Source organism: Mauremys mutica, chromosome 5 (assembly GCF_020497125.1).
Source record: "Mauremys mutica isolate MM-2020 ecotype Southern chromosome 5, ASM2049712v1, whole genome shotgun sequence".
In the NCBI taxonomy this organism is placed as follows: domain Eukaryota; kingdom Metazoa; phylum Chordata; order Testudines; family Geoemydidae; genus Mauremys; species Mauremys mutica.
The window spans coordinates 65,329,014-65,348,136 of record NC_059076.1 but is presented as its reverse complement, the minus strand read 5'-3'; the positions used below and the strand labels follow the sequence as shown (position 1 = coordinate 65,348,136).

At 38.3% G+C, this 19,123-nt stretch overlaps 1 protein-coding gene across 2 annotated transcripts in view; it reads right to left on the bottom strand.

The window, feature by feature from the left end:
• Window positions 1-852: 852 nt before the first annotated feature.
• GUCY1B1 (guanylate cyclase 1 soluble subunit beta 1) overlaps window positions 853-19,123 on the bottom strand; it is a 56,108-nt gene continuing 37,837 nt past the window's right edge. For both annotated transcript variants that reach the window (XM_045017238.1, XM_045017239.1), the window contains exons 6-14: window positions 15,925-16,155; window positions 14,522-14,638; window positions 13,285-13,418; window positions 12,169-12,366; window positions 8,442-8,679; window positions 7,853-7,993; window positions 5,165-5,319; window positions 4,209-4,335; window positions 853-2,006 (exon numbers count right to left, since the gene is read on the bottom strand). In XM_045017238.1, coding sequence (XP_044873173.1) covers window positions 1,983-2,006; window positions 4,209-4,335; window positions 5,165-5,319; window positions 7,853-7,993; window positions 8,442-8,679; window positions 12,169-12,366; window positions 13,285-13,418; window positions 14,522-14,638; window positions 15,925-16,155 — 1,365 coding nt within the window. In that variant the 3' untranslated portion in view covers window positions 853-1,982. The remainder of the gene's footprint in view (window positions 2,007-4,208; window positions 4,336-5,164; window positions 5,320-7,852; window positions 7,994-8,441; window positions 8,680-12,168; window positions 12,367-13,284; window positions 13,419-14,521; window positions 14,639-15,924; window positions 16,156-19,123) is intronic.

Genomic DNA, 19,123 nt, shown 5'->3' with positions numbered 1-19,123 from the left:
GTGAGTTAGAGTGCAGGTTTGATGAAGTCAGGGTGCATATTGCTTTTGAGTATCTGTGGGGGATGGAAGTGACAGCCTTATGGAGTGTTGGAGTCTGTTATCAACAGCTGCAGACAATCTGAAGGTGGAAAAGAATGGACAAGGATTGCCACTTAACTTCCAATTTCCTTGCTTTTAAACTTTTGGGTGAATGAGCTGAGTCCTCACACAACCTTCACTGTCATTAGATGTAATTTTATGTTGCTAATTATTGCTTAAATGTATCAAAAGTAATGATTGTACATGCAATTTTATGTCCTCGTTTACTCTTTTGTGAGAAGAGAGCCTGCACATTTCGAGCACTACTTTAATTTAAGGCCCTGATCCTGTAACCAGTTCCACAGGGGCAGGCTTCTGCACCCATACAAGCACTGACTGCAGGATTGGAGCCATAGTTTGGCAAACAGCTGAAGAATGCACTCTGCATAATCCTTCCCTGGGGACTGCATCTTGACCTGGTGGGGAGGCTTGTGTGCTCCAGTGACCCTGTGAACTATGCTGGCAGGAGTTTTAACTCCTGCTAAGGGCACTTCAGCTGGACATGTCAAGGTACAGAAAGGGACCAGATGAAAAGCAGTCCTCTGATCCTCGAAATTGGGGGTTGAATGATAGACCAATAACCTATCCTCATAAAAAAGTTAAGCTTTAGAAACACAGTGGGGTAGCCATTTCAGCGAACAGCATGATAGACAAGGATGGCAGAGCCTTGTTCATGCCCTAAGTGACATCTGACAGCATGCAAAAGATTCAGATTCAGACTTCAGAATTAAGGAGAAGATACATATGTTCTAGCAAGTGTAATATTCAGATGTTTATTTTTATTGAAGAAATAAAGTTTCCAAAGACCAAATGGAAAAAATAATTTATCACAGTTCCTTTTACACAGAAGCATGAAACATTTATACATACATTTTTGTGCTGATAAGATAGATATACTATAGACAAACTTTCATTTTGTACACATAAGTAATTGCACTGTACTAACATAATTGTATAAAGCAGATATTCAGAAAATATCATTGAGCTAAGAATGAACATATTATTCCAAGAGGAATGCCCTATACATTGAAACTAATTTAATTATTCCTGACTTGTTGACCAGAATATTATCATATTCTTCCAAGGGCTTAAACATAATCACTTCTGAAAACTAAAGAGACCAAAACAAAAGGCTTTGCCTGATAACCTTGTCCCACCAGTGTGCCTTTCAGTGTTTATGGTCTATTGGAAAAGAACCGAAGCACTGTGAGTGGCACAAAATTGTCCAGAAATCTATTATGCACAAGTCAGTTGAGTCAGTTAATATAAATCAATGAAAACTAAACAGCAAGAGAGCAGCATTTGGATAGAATTACATTTACACACAATTCAAATTGCAGTATCAGACAACCAACCCCCTCTTCTCAATATAAAAAATGTATATGTAGTATATACAGGTGGAAATTGTACAATACCATCAAAAGAGCTGTTGTTTTCTCATCACTAATTAGCACAGTATGTCAACTGTTATTCCCTGAAGGAACTGGAATACCACATGATGACATACTGAAGGAAAATGGACAGCAGTAATAGAATAGTTTTATAATGATGATGGAGACAAAGAGCACATGTGAAAAGCACCAGATTAAAAGGGTTAGTTATGGCACACACATTGCATAATGTTATTCAGTACTATCAGGACACGAGAAAGGTTACATGATCCACAAAAAGGGCTTGGAATACACACCCACAGCAAAAATACAACAATATCAAAAGCTGAGGCAAATAACAGCAAGAGAGTCTGGAGGAAAGCAGTGAATATGATACTTTCATGGTAGGGCGGATAGGCAAATGAGAAATGCAAAGCGAAGTAATACCCACAAATCATCATTACTGCCAGACCAGTAAGTTGTTTGGGACACAGCATTGCACCCTATCCAGCGTCCTCTTCCTCTTCCCCCAGCTCAGTAAACATCTTGCTTTATTTCCTTGAGTGCATGTAAGGGAAGTTTGAGAAATAAGGGATTTTCTTTGAAACAGCAATGTGACATGCAGTGACAAAATAAGTTTGATACTTTCCATTGCAGCTTTATTATAAATAAAGAAGACAGTGCATAGTAAAGCAGGAATATTGTTGTGCCAGGATCACAGGCTTTGGGTGCCTTATTAGTAGAATTATGACAATTCCACCTGTTAGGTGACAACGTACCCTAATTTGTCCCTGACTGTCCAAGGCTCCTTGGAAGGCACAGGACTACCCCAGGCACAGATTCCCTCCAGCCATTTATGCTGCAGCGTGGGAAGTCAGAGAGATTGCTGTTGCAGGAGGGAATATGTTTGGGATAGGATTGGGGAACTAGCAGTGTGAGAAGTGAAGAGTCTCTGAAAATGGGAAACATGGGGTATGAAGCATCTGGAGGGACCTTAGCAATACTTACATCAGCTGCCTCCGACATGGTGGATGCTATATTAAGTAACAAATATTTTTATTCCCTATTCCCTTTATTTTGGCTGCAATTTTCACCATTTTTGGAATGTTGTAAACCATAAAAAGGTAAAAAAAAAAACCCAAAAACCCCTGAGCTTTTCTACTAACTGGGCTGTCCTAGTTCTGTGTTTTTTAAAACAAACCTGCCTGTCAGGAGTGAAGCTGCGGCTGCACTTTGTTCTAAAAACATGTAAACAGGGGCATCAGGAAGTGAAAAACAAGCGACAGAGCCAGAGCTACTGTGGCCAATGCTCAGTTCAAACGCAGTCCTAAAATTGTTGAGTGCTTAAGTGGAGAACAGAAAAAGAAAACAAAATGCAAATATGGGTGCTTGGAAAGCAGAGCCTCCTAGGAGGTAATTATGTTGCACTATGTTACTGGATGACATAGCTAAGAGGTGCTGAGCCGCTAGGACTTCCATTGCTATCTACTGACACTGCAGAGGCTTTGGGCCTTAAGGTTTGGCATAAAATCTCTATCCACTTGCTGAAAACATTTACCTCTCCTGTTAATTATTGTGATCTAATTAGCAGAAGGTGATGTCATCACTGCCTTCTGGGATGAAGGGTCGGAAGTGGCACATTACCAACATGAATCAATCAATGAGAATCAGAGATAATTTAAAAATAACACGTGTTATTACTTATATTGCTTATAATGTAGGGAAAAGTGAAAAATGTTTTGATAAAACCTCTTTTACCTCTGACTATGGATCTCAAAGGGAAATGTCAGTCATATGAAACTATGGTATATTTTGCAATTGGTATAAAACACAACTAGCAAAGTATCATCAAAAGGTGACACAAAGAATATTAATGAAAGGTTATGGAGTCTGTGCTAAAGTCTACAGATAAGTTTTCTAGAGAAAATATAGACTGTTCCCTGAAGTATATTCCCCTGGAATAAGAAATATCAACATTTAGTAGGTACCATTAAAAAGTCAGCATTTGCTTGTTCAAATACTTGCAGTAAAATTGTGGGTAAAATTTGCAAAAGTGACTAAGTGGCTTAGCAGCCTAAGTCCCATTTTCAAAAGAGATTTAGGCACTTGGGACTCTGAATGAGACTTAGGCTGCCAAGGCCCAGATTTTTAAAGGTATTTAGATGTTGCTCCTTAAGTCACTTCAGAAAATGGGATTCAGGCTCTGAAGTCACTTCAGTGTTTTTACAAAGTTCGACTCTGTATCTTCCTAAATTAAACATGCAAAAGCCTCTATCCAGGCAGAACCCTGTGCCCGCACAGGGTCCCACTGACTTCAATAGGGAGCCCACACAGAGGTAGTTGCTGGACTTGCATCTAAAAATAGGAGAGACTGCAGTATTTCACTCACTGCAGGCAGGCAAATGGAGAGTTTTCAAATGGCACTAACTATAGATGTCAGCTGTATATTACAAAGTCTAATATAATAGAGAAATCTGTAAGGACAGATAAATATTTAAACACTTGGCACTCCCTCAAGGACTTTTTAAAATACAAAAGTGTTTTTTTTAGAGAATGCATAAACAGCAAAGATAAATAATCAAGACCTTTAATCTGCTGTCAAGACAGTAAACACATTAATGGAACAACATTTTACAAAATGGTTCATTTCTTGTAGGGAACATTTAGTTTTGCAAGTGAAAATGGTTCTCAGTGGTTTAGATTAAACTTCTTGTATTTATGCCTTGTTTTAAAAAAGAATTACTCTTTGGTTAGTCATACCTCTGTCTCTGTACTCTTTCTGGACAAAAACCAAACTTGCATTGGTTCTTTTTTACCCTTCATGGAAACAGGGCCTCTGTGTTCTAGGTGGAATTGAGGATCTGAATTTTCTGGCGACATAAGACACCTGAAATTAAAAACAAACATTAGAGTACCCCTCCACACACATACACATACAGAGAAAACATTAAACATGCTACATCTGAGGGCACAGTAATTAGATTGTCAGGCAATATTGTAGGCTGGGCTTAACATGAATAATTGGAAATGGATGATAAATCGAACAGTAGTCTGGAAAAAGAATATAGGAATTAGCTAAAATAAGGGAAAACACCCAGGGAACCATTTACAATGGACAAGGTAGCAATGGATAAGATAAGTCTGGAACATAAGATGAGGAAAAGAGTAAGTAATGCATGGATAGTAAGTGTACAGAGCATTCTGTACAGGAGTTGGTTCCTACAAAGTAGCCAAGCCAATCCCAAAACATGTAATGAAATGTATAGTGAATGCAATGAAATGTGTAAATGTATATGAAGGAAGAAGTTTTCTGCATAATTTTGGATGTGTGGTACCCCCTATACTAACCCCCTACACTTGAGTCTGGTCAACTCAGTGTAGCTTTGCTTTATACCAAATAAAGGAATCTGAGTGACAAGCCTGGAGTTGGATTGAATTCTTGGGTAACCTGAGCGGAAGATGTCTGAGGGGAACCCCAACAAATATCTTACGATGGTTATCATGTCTCATCACAAATTCCTGTGGCTGAATATAATTGTTTCCTATGGAAACAGTGATTCATAGTAATGGAACTTGACACAACATTTCATGAAAATACATGTGCTGTAATATACTGAGTGGGATTGTCACTATCACCTCTGAAGTTACTTTAAAGGTACATTGATAAAGCTGTTTCTTTTGAAATTCTTATCAAGAAGGGGTTTTGCATCTCTCACCTATAGGTGTATTCAGAAACATTGATTTTTCCTTTTTCTCCAGTGGTTTCTGTTCTGCTTGTTAGATTAACAGTGTTTCCAAAGAGACAGTAGCGCGGCATCCTTTGGCCTATGACACCTGTAACCACCTCCCCAGTGTGGATACCTATAGTTATCTTTAACAAGAAAAAGCAAGTTTGAATGTTTTATAGTTCAAGATTTTACTAACTTGATGTTTCCAACTAAATATATATAATGTGCATTTTTTAAATGATGGAGTTCATCTTTTATAAAGACACCAGTCTTGATTCTTTATCGCCTTACACCATGTGTAGTCATTTACTGCTGTGCAGACTGAGTCTAAAATACTATTCATTCAGAATGGTAGCATTCTACACCCACTTTGCACAGCTGTACATGACTATACAAAGTGCACAACAGTGGAAAATCAGGCCCACTTTTTCAAAGCATAAGGGCAGATTCGGCCGGAGAAGAATTATCTTGGCACAGGATACCGACGACTGCAGGCTCTCTTCTGAGGCCCACTCCACAAATCCTGGAACAGAAGTGTGCTGGTGGTGGGGAATGGAGACTGGAGCCACAGTGGAAGCTGTTAGGATGATTCTGTGTGGCACTGCCACCTGTAGGAACCCTCCAGGGCTATCTAAGTTACATCAGGTGCCGTTTCACCCTTTGTAGCAGCCCACAACTGGAAGGACACAAAGGTGGCTTCACATCATCATAGTCTCATGCCCAGGCTGTGAGTTTTGTGGCACCCCCCAAAGGAAGAGCATAAGAATACACTCGTTGATTTTAATGAGTTGTGAGTGTAACTCAGAGCAGAATTTGGCTATTGTGCATGTTACCTAAGCCACCTGGAGACTTCAAACACAGAGGTTTACATATTAGGTGCACAAGACACAAGCTGACTTTTATATATATACATATATTCTTGTTTAAAAAAGGAACATAAGGATTTTGAAGTTAAAATGTAGAGTAATGAGCAACTTTTAAGTCTAACATATTGCATACTGTCATCTGAACTGAACACACAGATACATAACTCAAAAATCTCATGTGTGAACACATTTGCAAGGGTGATAGAGTGTCTTTTCCTTTCACCAAGTCCATTGCCTGAAATTAATGACTAACCCCATCTGATCACCAAGGTGCACGGCACATCTTGGATAGCACAGGGCAGTACTTATAATATTAATAATAATGTCTGAATTATACAGCTTTTTGGTAAAATCATCAGGCCAAATTCTCTATTACAGGAGCATATATCCAACAGAGCTTCTCCAGAGTGAGAGCCCACCTCTCGTTAAAATAGGTCTTTTGTGAGATTGTTTTATTTCTGCTCCATTCAGAATAATTGCTATTTTTGCTAACGAGGGGCATGATTGCACTCCCAGGAAAACTGGTGTAAATCATGAGTACTTTCAACGGAGCCTTGAAAAATGGCCTCTTTCTATAAATGATGATTGAATTATTCATAATTCATGCCTAAAGTAATCAAAAGAATGGGTGGGAGTCATTATTTTAAAAACAAATAGTTTGGTTCCTGTTTTGATTAAATTAAGCAGTTATTGAATTAAGTGGAAGGCACCATCCTACATTTTTCCATATAAATTATGAGGTACACTGACTCAGAATTAAGAACGTGTCCCTTTCCATGAAACCCTGTACATATACAAACTAATTTGGAACTGGGAAAATCTTGCAATTATTTCACTACATTTTTAACAAAGCCCAATTCATATACTGTAACAACTGGCTCCAAATTTATAATTCTACAAGAACATGAGCCAGCAGGATTTCTTACTTATGGAGGATCCCAACCATTTAATATATAATGATTTTATTCAGTGATAAAAAGGTCACAAGTGAATCATGGTACATACACTTAAAGAACCCTACAACCATAGTATTTGTTCAGCAGGGTTTTTGTGGCTCAGTTTCATACAGACATAATGCTTATTAGCAAAGATGCTTCTCACTATGAAGAATGGGCTAAGTCCTTTAAAAGACTTCTCAGTTATTGCAGAGTATCAAATCAGGCCTTCTCCACTTCTATACTCACAAATACAGTGAAATACCCAGGACCTAATAAGCTACTGGCAGAAGCAGGGACAACTCCATTCATGTACATGGGAATGTGCCTGTTTATCCAGAGGTTATTTTTCTGAAAATGAAAGATTATTACAAGACGTCTAATTCTGTGTTAATTCAAAATGTAACTTCTAGTAGTCACAGTACTGCCATTCTCCACTTCAACAAATGCCTATGGAAACATACATTGCTCTAGAATGAAAGATTTTCCCATGCCGGCTGGTGGCTCTGAACCAGAATCAAAATGGGTTGTTGAGATAACACTATCATTCTATACTCTGTGCTTCAAGCAAATACATATTGCACTCAGATGAGCAGTTGCAGCTTGCACACTGAAATCAATGGCAGACAAACATACATGGCTCTGGGTAGAATTTGGTCCTTAAGATTGGTAAACACAGTAACTATGTTTTGGGAGTTTGGGGGCATAGGTTATACATGTCACACATATTTCTGTTTCTTCATATCACTGAAAAGATCACTCATCTTCTAGCAATAATAAAACTTGTGAAGACTGGACTTTGAGTTTTATTGTATTTCAGTAGTGGGTTTTAAAAAAATTCAACAGGCCTTACTGAATCCTGGACAAATACTAACCTGTACAGGCTCTCCATCTACTTGAACCTGTCCTGCTATTTCCATCATATCCAATGCCAGGTGGCAGATAGATCGTGCATGATGAATGCATGGCTCTGGTAGACCACTCACTGTCATATACTTGTCTCCAACTGTCTCCACCTATCAAAACATGTTTGGCAATTATGCTTCAGAAAGCTAGAGCTACTGTGGTGTTTCTTTTAAGATTGCTAGACACTTCAAATATTTTTCCCTTCATCTTTTTCCATATTCCTAACACATTCTTGGAGATTCATGTATACAACTTCTTAAAATTAGTTGGAGAGCTCACTACCTATTGATTAGCAGCTTATTCTACCTTTATTTACCAAAAAGTACTTATTTTAATGATTGCATGCATTTATTTCAATGTGCAGAGTTCCAAATAAGAGTTCTTCACTCTGTATATTGTTAAAACTAGCAGTGGACGTGTTCTTTTCTTCACTGCAGACTAAATCCACATCAAAGTTGTTAAAACATGTAAAGTTAATGGACTGAACTGAGATTATATTTATTTTATGACACTACCTTATAGCAACACAGTAGCAATGCCCTAAAATCTCATATTTACCTTATAAACAAACGGATTCCTTCGTGAATCAGTCAGAATATCAAATCTTGTGTAAAGGTCATTTAAAAGATTAACAATTTTCATGGCTCCCTCTCCAGAGGCATGTTTACTGCAGAATGCATTGAATCCAACTATGCCACTGAAGAGAATGGTCACATTATCATACCGCTTAGCTGGCACAGGACGTTTGTGTCTTAGTTCATTTGCAACAGATGGTGGAAGGACAGAATACAGCAATCTAGACAGGTAAAATAAGTAAGGGATATGAGAAAGAGAGAGAGAGAGAGAGAGAGAGAATAAATGTAATATTTAAATATGACCCTGAGGGGTTATTATACATTAATGATTTCCAACAGTTAAGTGATGTACGAGGCTTATACTGGAGTCTATTCCTTAAACACCAGGCTCTGATATACATCACTGTGGTTCATATGGTTAAGGCAATTATATTACAAACACACATGCTAATAGGTCAAAGCCACCACTTAACTACTAAGAAATATATTGATAATTCCTTTGACATAATCTGTTAAAGATACCTGGTACTTCTTTTTCTTATTCCTAAAGTATGTGGCCAGATCCTCAGCTGGTGTAACTTGGGTTTGCTCCACTGATTTCAATGGGTCTACAACAATTTACACAAGTGCAGTATCTCATCCTTAGGGTTTATTACATTTTTTCAACAAATCGAACAGTCCATATGACAAAAAGAAAACAGTGTATATTGTACATCGCAATGCACATTAAAAACTAAATCATACACATATGCCCATATTCTACCCTCATGTTCACCCCTTTTCAGCTTTTCATCTGCCACTGTACAGAACTCAAACTCAGCAATTTGCCAAAGCAGTAACAATTCAGGGCTTAGCAAAAAAAATCTGATGGTAACTCAGAAAAAATGATACTACTTTGCAATCTAAAATTATGCATTTTAAAGTTCTGGCAGATCTCATTGGTTATACAGCCTGCAATAAACACTACAGGCTAAGAGACACATGAAAGCTAAGAAGAAAGGAATAAACAGGATGAGAAAGATGAGGAAAAGAGATAAGAATAATGGATGGATGCATTTCCCCAAAGAATAATAGATGGGATTTTCTAAAATTACTTTATTTTAAATACATCAAAGCGTTTAGTCTCAATTACTAGAATTACTTAAACTGTTTTAACACACCCCTGATCTCCCTACGCAATTCTAAACTCTCTTGCACCTGATGGGTATGATTGTGGTACCTTCTGCATGTGTGGAAAAAGGGAAGGAAAGAAAGTACAAGGCGTTTTTCCTCCCTTTATGCAATGTCACACAAGAAATCATGTGTCTTGGTCCTTGCCATCACCAAGTACAAGGAATGAGGCAGAGTTCTGGTGTCAGGGACAGCAAATTCAAAAGAGATTTCACTGGAACGACTTACATGAGCAAGGGCTACTTTCATAAGTAAAGGTTGGATGGCTGAGTCCTATTTCTATGCTAAGTTTCAAACTTCTGTCATTTTTGCTGTAAGTCTGTTCTGAAAATCATGGGCAGAATTGTTTTGCAATCTGATGGCACTAACATCTCTCAGACTTAAGTGAATTTTCAAGTAAGCAAAGGTGGCAGGATTGGACCCAAAGTCCCTACTGAAGAGTATGTGCTTTTCTAGGTTTTGGTGAGGAAGGGAATAATTTATAAATACACGTTAGCAGCAACAGAAAAATCACCTCTTAGCATGTCCAAAATGCATCCACTTAAATATTATTAAAGCCTTTTGTGATATCACTGTATGTTTTCTCTCATTACATTTTTGAGTATTGGGACTGATGCTCTCAGACTGCTGCTCAGAGAGATCCCACTCCTGCAATAAGCCCTGTGCAGGTGGCCTCCTCTTCCTGCATGAAGTCCCACTAACCGCAATGGGACACTGTGTGAGGATGGGGGTTGACCATATAGATCGGATCACAGGATCCAAGCCAAGTTTGGGTCAGGGAGATTTTAAATGCCTCACAAACTCAAATCGCATAAGCCTCCAAAAAACAAACCATATCAAAACAAAGAACTGTATTGATACTGGAGAGAGGAGACAATCCCTGGCATGAAGAAAATTTTGAAGTTTTTAATGGATTCCACAATATACTGGAAATTTTAAACTTTCATTTAAAAAAGGTGATCTTATACTGATGTGCTGCAGCCCCTACTAACCAAGTCTTGTAGAAAAATGTCTCCAGCTAAAGAAGAGAAGCAGCAAAGGTAGGAACATACCACTCTCACACTCTATTCACCTCAATGAGATGTGAAAGTAAAAGCCTAATTGGGACAATTTAAATGCTAACATTTTAAAAGAGATACATGTTTTCTTTGTTTAAAAAAAAAAAGACGCAAATTGCTGCAGAAATGGTTCGGACAAAGTTAAAAATTAGAAATGCAAAATCTACACTTCTAACAGCAGAAGTTATGCATTACACAAATACAGCATTTTCAGTCCCTAGTTTCCCATTTTAATGTGCACCTTGAAACTATTATCGCTAGGTATGTCTTTAATGTAATATTGTATACAGATGCCAAAAAAACAGGATTTGCAACATGGCTCAATGAATACTGTCACCAGAATCCTAACTTTTAGATTTTCTGATTTTTTGTGCAACCTTTCTGTTGCATTAAATATAGTTATGGACTATTTTCTGGCGTGTGTTAGAGCAATAATTGATGCTGCCTTTCCTATTGGGTGCCAAACAGGTTACTGTTCACTGATGGTAAGAGTGTTTTTACAAGTCAAACAAAACAAATAAAAAGTAGGATTTTTTTAAAGCTTCCTTTGTTTTTCAGTTCCTTCAACTCATCATTTCCTTGCCACTCATTTGCAGTGACAGCCACCACTCTACAGGTTAAGCAACAGAACAACAGACTTGACAGCAGGACGTTGTCAACATCCCTATTAGGTACTGACAGACCTGGAGAAACTGCTACTACAGCACTGGTGAGTATTTTTCAAATAGGACATTTGACTACTAGTCAAATCCTGCTTGTCTCAGAGCCAGATACTTAATTTACCAGTAACTAGTCTTCTCTCTAGTTCTGTCTAGAGATCATTATGTAATAGTAATAATTTGCATGTTTAATGTACTGTGCACTAGTTCACCTCTCACAAGGCATAGAAAAGCCAATTCATAGAATCTTACCATAGCAGGACTTTAAATAGTCTTTTATTTTTGGCTGCCTCTAGACTGTAATACAATTTTCAAATAAGGAAATCAAATTCCGTGTAGCCTGATTGTGTTTTCTGTCATTTTCAAATTTAAATTTTCATAATTAAATGTTACATATGGTAGATCAATAATTACTTAATATTTTATTATTTCTCTCAATGTTATTTCAAATGGCCTGATCCCTATGAATTATCTTCTTTATTTACAGGGAACGTAGTAAATTATACAGTGATTTCTGTATCATTGGCATGTTGTCACTAGCTCTGCCTAACACAGCCTCAGTAAGATGTTTTCCTGGAACACTGCTCTCTTAGGTCATTTCTAAAGCTATGGGGACTGTTGCTTCACTTTAGTTTTTAGCTCTTTACAGCAAAGAAGGAAAGGAGTCCTTCAGTTTTCTATGCATGTGGTATTCTATATTGCAGCTAATGTTTGAGAACCTTCAGACTATACAACATTATAAAGACAAAAAAGTTTGTGCTCTCTTGGCTCCACAATAACCAGCCGTTTTTGTTCCAATTTAAAACTGGGAATTAATTCTTACGTGTCTGTCTTTTTCTTCTCATCTTCCAGTGCTCTTAGTGTGTGCTGAAGTCTGTCTGTGAGGATCTCCAGTTCTTGAGTCAGCTTGTATTCCTCTCTGAACTGCTCTCCCAAAAGGACTAGGTCACGGGTAGCATCATGCAACGGAATGTCACTCAGATATAACCCTCTTCTGGTTAAATCATCCAAGTTCATTACACTGTTAGATCGAGAAATGAATTTCATTATAAAATGAAATGCACATTAAAGTAAACTTGCCTAAGAGATCCTTTAAAATATTGATTAGTAGCAGGGATTGGGGTTAAATGGGTAAATAGTGAGGTAATACTTTTAATTAACGATTGGGAGTACGGTAAAACAAGTAGCTTCCATCAACTACCTTGTAATTGTACGCATTAATCCATGTCTTTATTGTACATGTGCATACAGAGCCCTGATTGATGCATTTTATAAATGTCTAAAATACCACCACCCCATAATAGCAATGCTATTATAACCTACTGGTCAGTGTATGTTACCAGTCTCTCACCTGTGCCCACTCCACAAAGGATATGAATGTGTTATCTCACTGCTATAAGACTGATCCTTTAGCAAAACTATAAAGGTTTATGCTTTTAGCTCTGAAGGTCCTCAGTTCAATCCCTCATCACAATCAAGATGACAGTTGTCATGCTATGACATGAGTCCATTACATAATTTATTTTCCAAATTAATTTTCCAGCTGATTCTTAAATATCACTGCATCTCACTGTGAAAACTGCATTGAAGCTACTATTTGAGCATGTCGCCAGATGAGAAACTTGATTCCTAGTTCTTAGGGTTATGAAATTCATAAACCAAATGTCATGACTTATTAAAAACCACTCAGTTAATGAGGTGTGCTGCTTAGAAAAAGATGGGATAATATGTCCCAATGTTTGTAATGAATGATTTTACAAATGCACCACATTCTGTTCTCTACATGCAACTCCCTTATATCACTGGGCTTGCACCACTATAACTTAGAACAGAATCTGGTCCAGTGAGTTTCTATAGTCATCCACACATTTAGAGACACTCGTGCAATTTGGTGGCTATTCCACATTGTCAAATAGAGTACTTTTATTGCTTAAAGTACCTTGGAGAACAAAGAAAGAGAATGCTGTCTGCTTCAGGTAAGTAGATCATTTGACCTTTGAGGCGTAAGCAGCTGATTTCCGTGCCAGTTAGTTCATCTTCACACTCCAACTTTTCTACATCCAACAATCCTTCCTTGTAATGAAAAAGTGATAATTTTTAAATAACAATGATTCCTGTGTTACTTCACCAAACACATGTGCATGTGCACATGCAAACAGACACACGTAAACCTTCACTAGAGGAAAGATCAGGGTGTCTGGAATCTATCCATGAAGCATAGGCTACACTGAAGACCAAATGAACAGGTTTCTTGAACATGCCAAACTATAGTATTTTTAACTTTTCTAAGGTTTCCTATCTCAATTACTTTAGTGTCTTTCTTTGCCTGCACAACCACTACTTCCCAATTTCTTCTGATTTCTTCAAAACAGTTTGATATTTAGCTTGCGCTCTTTCTTTTGTCTGCACTATGTTTTTGTTGACACTGAGACTGCATGCATGCACTTTCAAACAGTAGACTAACAAAAACAGACTCCAATTCAAAACTGCAGAACTGGAATTAATTTGCAAACTGGACCCCATCAAATTAGGCTGAATAAAGACTGGGAGTGGTTGGGTCATTACAAAACCTAAATCTAATTTCTCCCATACTAATTTCCGTCTACTAACACTTTCTTGTCTTCTGTTTAAAATGGGCCACTCTCATTACCACTACAAAAGTTATTTTTCCTCCCTTTGTATTCTACTGTTAACTGAATTGTCTCATTAGACTGACCTCACACTTGGTAAGGCAACTCCCATATTTTCATATATTTAGACCTGCTCCTGCATTTTCCACTCCATGCATCTGATGAAGTGGGTTCTAGCCCACGAAAGCTTATGCCCAAATACATTTGTTAGTCTCTAAGGTGCCACAAGGACTCCTTGTTGGTTTTGCTGTTATACAGTTACTCCTAGTAGAAGGCTGCAGTTCTGTAATATTATTGTATAGGATCATTGTTTCTAAAGAAGGTATCATAGGTGCAAAAGTATGTACCTCCCTGTATCTGCACCTATAGCCCAACCTAACAACCACATATGAATTCAGGCATCTGGCTTTTTCTTGGCCCAAGACACAGAATGGGCTCAGGACTTACTACTGTGCAAAAGATTTTTGCTGAGGGCCTCTGAGTTTTCTCTTATCTTTGTAAAATGTACTTACTTATTCAAAAGCCAGATGAATGTTATTTGGTTACCTTGCTCCTCAATACAAAGACAGTGTTGATATGTGAGAGGATCCCATGGAAGCTAATATCAATATGAGGCCGAACCAAGGAAAAAACTGACAATAGATTGCAGTTTCCTGGCTGAAGCTAAAACATAAACAAGACAAATAGAAGCTCATTTTCTAAAGAAATAAAGGATTTTTCTACAACCAGAAAATATTCACACGGTGATTGTATTTCTTTCACTTCATATGCAATGCAAGGTGGAAGAGAATAGAGACATAGAGAATGCAGGTGTACATTCTTTATATAAAATATGAGACTAAACTATGGTTTTCAAGTCATGGCTGTGGTGCCTATGTATTTTAAAGTGCAATTCTATTCTGGAAAGTGACTCTGCAAAAATAGCACTGCACCATATCGTGTCTGAGGTCTCTCAACATTCCTTCACTTTACAAGTAAAAAGTTGTTTTTTCTAACTGCCCTCCCTAACAAACTCACCTTAGGGTCAAAAAGTCAAGTTGTGTTTTCTCACCTATTATCTCCTTTAATAAAGATTCTGCTGGCCATATTCAGTAGGTCACTAGTTACATGTGTTCAATGAACCACCCTGAACTCATCTGAGAAGCCACTGACCTCTCTTCTTTCCAACTCCTCCTCAAGAGCCATTTCTAGGAAATCACCAAATCACAATGGTGAGGTAACAGGTCAGTAACATTAACTATATTGTAAAAATATTTAAATGATTCAGAACCATCAAGATATTCACAGTGCCTATGTCACTGCATGATCTGATTAACGCTATCCTCATCATCCCTCTCCCCCTTCCCTTATATTGTTTACTACACTCCCTAGCTTCATCTAGTCTTAAATTAGATTGTCCGTTTTTCAGGGCAGGGACCACATTATCCTATGAGTTTACACAGTACATAGTATAACAGGGCCCCCAATCCTAAGTGAGAACAACTGTGTTCAGTGGGGTTTCATAGGCATATATTGAGGTCAGAAATCGGCCCTTAGAAATTGGTAATTAGAACTTAGTTAACACTGATGTTGCTGATGTAAAAGAGCATTTAGCACCTTTGTCATACTGCAGCGATGTTAGCTCTACAATGTTAATAAGCCTGAAAAATAATAAAATATTTTTTGTTGTTAAAGTAAGACCCCCTGAATACATGGAGGCCAGACCTGTTCCGGAAGAAGGTGCTATTTTCAACGTCCAACTGCATTTTAAGGTGGGAATTAAACACTGTACTGTAATGTAGAAAGACAATTGCAAATCTATTTAATGTCTTCACAATTAACCCTTGCAGACTATATCACATCACAATATACCATAAATAAATAAGAAATTATAACAGCACTTGAGTGTTGTTATTAAAATAGTATCTAAAACACTTGTTACAGCTGTCCACATAAGACAATAGTCTGACCTGTGGAAGGACTCTGTATATAGCATTGCCACACTGCGTTACCACCAGATCTCTGTCAAATATTATGTGGAAAGGAAAAGCCTTGCAGAAAGTGTAAGGACTGATGCGGGACTCTTGGGTACCATTCTCTTCAAATCTGTCAAGGTCTTCATAAAAATCCTCTTCCTTAGACTCCTTCTCTTCAATTAAAAATTGAGTGTGGTCACACTCTTCATTTCTCTGTTGAATAACCTGGACAAAAGAAGAAAAAGATTGCAGGTAGCAATAAACACTATCACATGTTAAAAATTGGAATTCTGTTGCAAAGACAAGAACACATTTAGAGAAAATAGATACATAGATATCAAAATAATGAGTTCCAGTTCTTGCAAAAATACAGTATTCCCACAGAAATCTCCAGTTTTAAAAAGTCTCTACAACTCAGTGGAGAAAAAGCATTTCCTTATTCAAGCACAGTTGCTCGTGGCACTAACTGAAGACCATACAAATATGAACTGTAAATTCTAAATTAAATAGCTATGTAGACACCAATTCCAGATCCTGGAAATATGGAGCTACACTCAGCCTTGAAGTAGGCTTGGTTCTGCTGGTATAGCCCAGAACACAGGACCTCTTGTGAGGGAAAGTGCCCCTGGAAGCTTTTGCATTGCCCAAGCCACCTGCATCTTTATTTATATGGGGAGCCTGCACCTGGTCAATGGATCCCCAAAAGTAGGCAGTGCTGGCTGGGGAGAGACCATGGCATGGCTAGTCTAAGGATGGGCTCATGCAGCACTTGGCTTCAGGAGACTTCACTCCTGGGGCTCTTATACAGTATGAAACTGCCCTACCCTGAACTTCCAAGAAAAAGCAGCAATGCAACCAGCCACCTATCTGCCCCAAGGGTGAAAGAATTCCTTCTTGTTGGAGCAAGCCCTGCTAGCTCAAGAAGGGGCAATTAGCACCTACTTGCACCAGTGAAGGTGGATCATGTCTATGATGTCTGCAGAACATAAATACAATAGTAAATAGCTGGTTTATAACAAAGAAATAATTCCTCATTACTCCTCACTTTGTAGAAATAAACTAAAGAAAAGCACGAGGCTATTCCCATTTGTAACTCAATATCTGTTATTATAGAGTGAGGCTTTAGCAAACCGAAGTATACACAAGTGTGAGCCTTGAGCAAACTATACACTGTTCTCTTTTTTAACAAATTGTTATGACGTGTTAGAATGTGTTTATTGATGCAGACACAGAAGTGAAATGAGGACAGACAGATGCATGGAATTAAGCGGCCGGCCACAACTTTTATTAAACTTTAACATAGGGGAGGGGCGCTTCCTGCCCATCATCCATACTCTTTAATACCAGACATTTAATTGGTTCCAGTGCAGAGGTTACAGGGCTCCTTACCATACAACCCATAACCGAGGGTGACTCTCCCTAGCTTACCCTTGGGACTCAGCTCTCTCTGAGTCCTAATACCTTCCCTGCACTGAGGGCCACGGTGCAGCAGAGTGGGGACTTCAGCTCGGGAAAGCCACAAGGTCTCACCCTATCCCATGATCGGTAGGCCCATTGCAAAGTCTTTTACCTCTGGGAACTGTACATTCTCCTAACTGCACTGGAAATGTGGCCACAAGTTGCAATGAATAAACTCCTTCCCAGTACCTCAGCTAGGTACTATGTACATTCCTATTTAACCCTCTGTGGCTTGAAGGTGTGGCAAGGAAGGCAAAAAAAAAACCCCAACCAAACCAAAAAAAATCCCTCCCTGGTCCTCTACCAATTGGGCCATGGGAGAAAAATTTCTTCATGGCCCCCAAACAGGCAATTGGCTATACCCACAGCATCTGTCAGGATGGATTCCCATTCCTAGTTCTGGTGAATTGAGTTTGACTGCTGGAACAGAGTTAAAAGAGGTTCCACATGGCTTCCACACTGGGTTAAAACCTGGGAGATGGGGAATGCTGTCCAGTCTGCACCTCTCTCCGGTACCTCTCTGCCCAGTCAGCTGGCCTAGAGACTCCTGGGGTGAGAAGTTACATACTGTCCCTTAGTGAGCGTCTCCCTCCTTTGTTGCTGGGATTGTCCCCCTTCACTGCCAAGACCATCAAGTTCCCCACCCGTTGTGGCAGGGGAGTGGCATTTTTCACATATGCAGGATGCTCCATTGATTATTAAGACTAGTCTTTAACTTTTGCATGTCTGCTCAGAGCTGGGCAAATATCTAGTGTGTTACTGATCACAACAAAGGAAAAAAAATTAGGCAATCTTCTAGCTGTTTCAATGGGCATGACTGTGTGCAAACTAAGGACCCTGAATTTGCAATCATTACTCATGAAAGCAATAAGGGTTACAGGATCAGGCCCTATAGTTAAAACTAAAAGCATCTTCTCCAAACCACAGCTGTTAATGTGTAATATTTAAAAACCAGCATCCTTTCATATGTTCTATTGGTTTAATCTCATATTACTATCTTGAACATATCATCTTACTTTACTCTAACAATCTTACTCAAAGTTCCTTGAAATAATTAAATTAATAGGGCTAATTTTGTTTACTAGGAGAGTCATATAGCATGGTATAATTAAAGTTGATGCGTAATGAAATATCATAATTTATCAAGTGTGTACAAATTTATCAGATTAATCAGATTTAATGGGTGGAACAGAATAATTCTGTTTATGCAGTATTGTTTAGCAGCAACATATCGGAACATATTAGGCTCAGTTCTATCCTCACTTCAGGCCTAATCCAAGTGAGACTTTCCATAGACTTCAGTGAACTTTGTTTCAGGCCCTTATACCCTGAGGAATCCTATAGATTTCAATGGGATGTAAATCAGGGCAGAGAAGGCATTCTTATTCAAGTGTTCAGAAAATCCAGTTAACTATCCAAAAACATGGATTTAAGAATGTCTTGAATATCCTTTTTTTTTATTCCAGATCAAAAGTCTCACAACAGACAAGATCAAAACACAGAGGTGGGGAGATATATCCTAGAGTTGTTCTAAAACGTTTCCAGAAATATATGGGCACAAATTATTATGCACAAAGAAATGTAATCGCTAAAATATGTGGCTATTAAGAGGTCTTTTCCCCTCTGTGAATGGTCTAACTCATGTGTTAGCAGTAATATGCACACAGGGAGGGATGTTACCAAAGTTTGGTTCCCATTTTTGCAAGGGGAAACAATACAACAATACTTTGTGCTT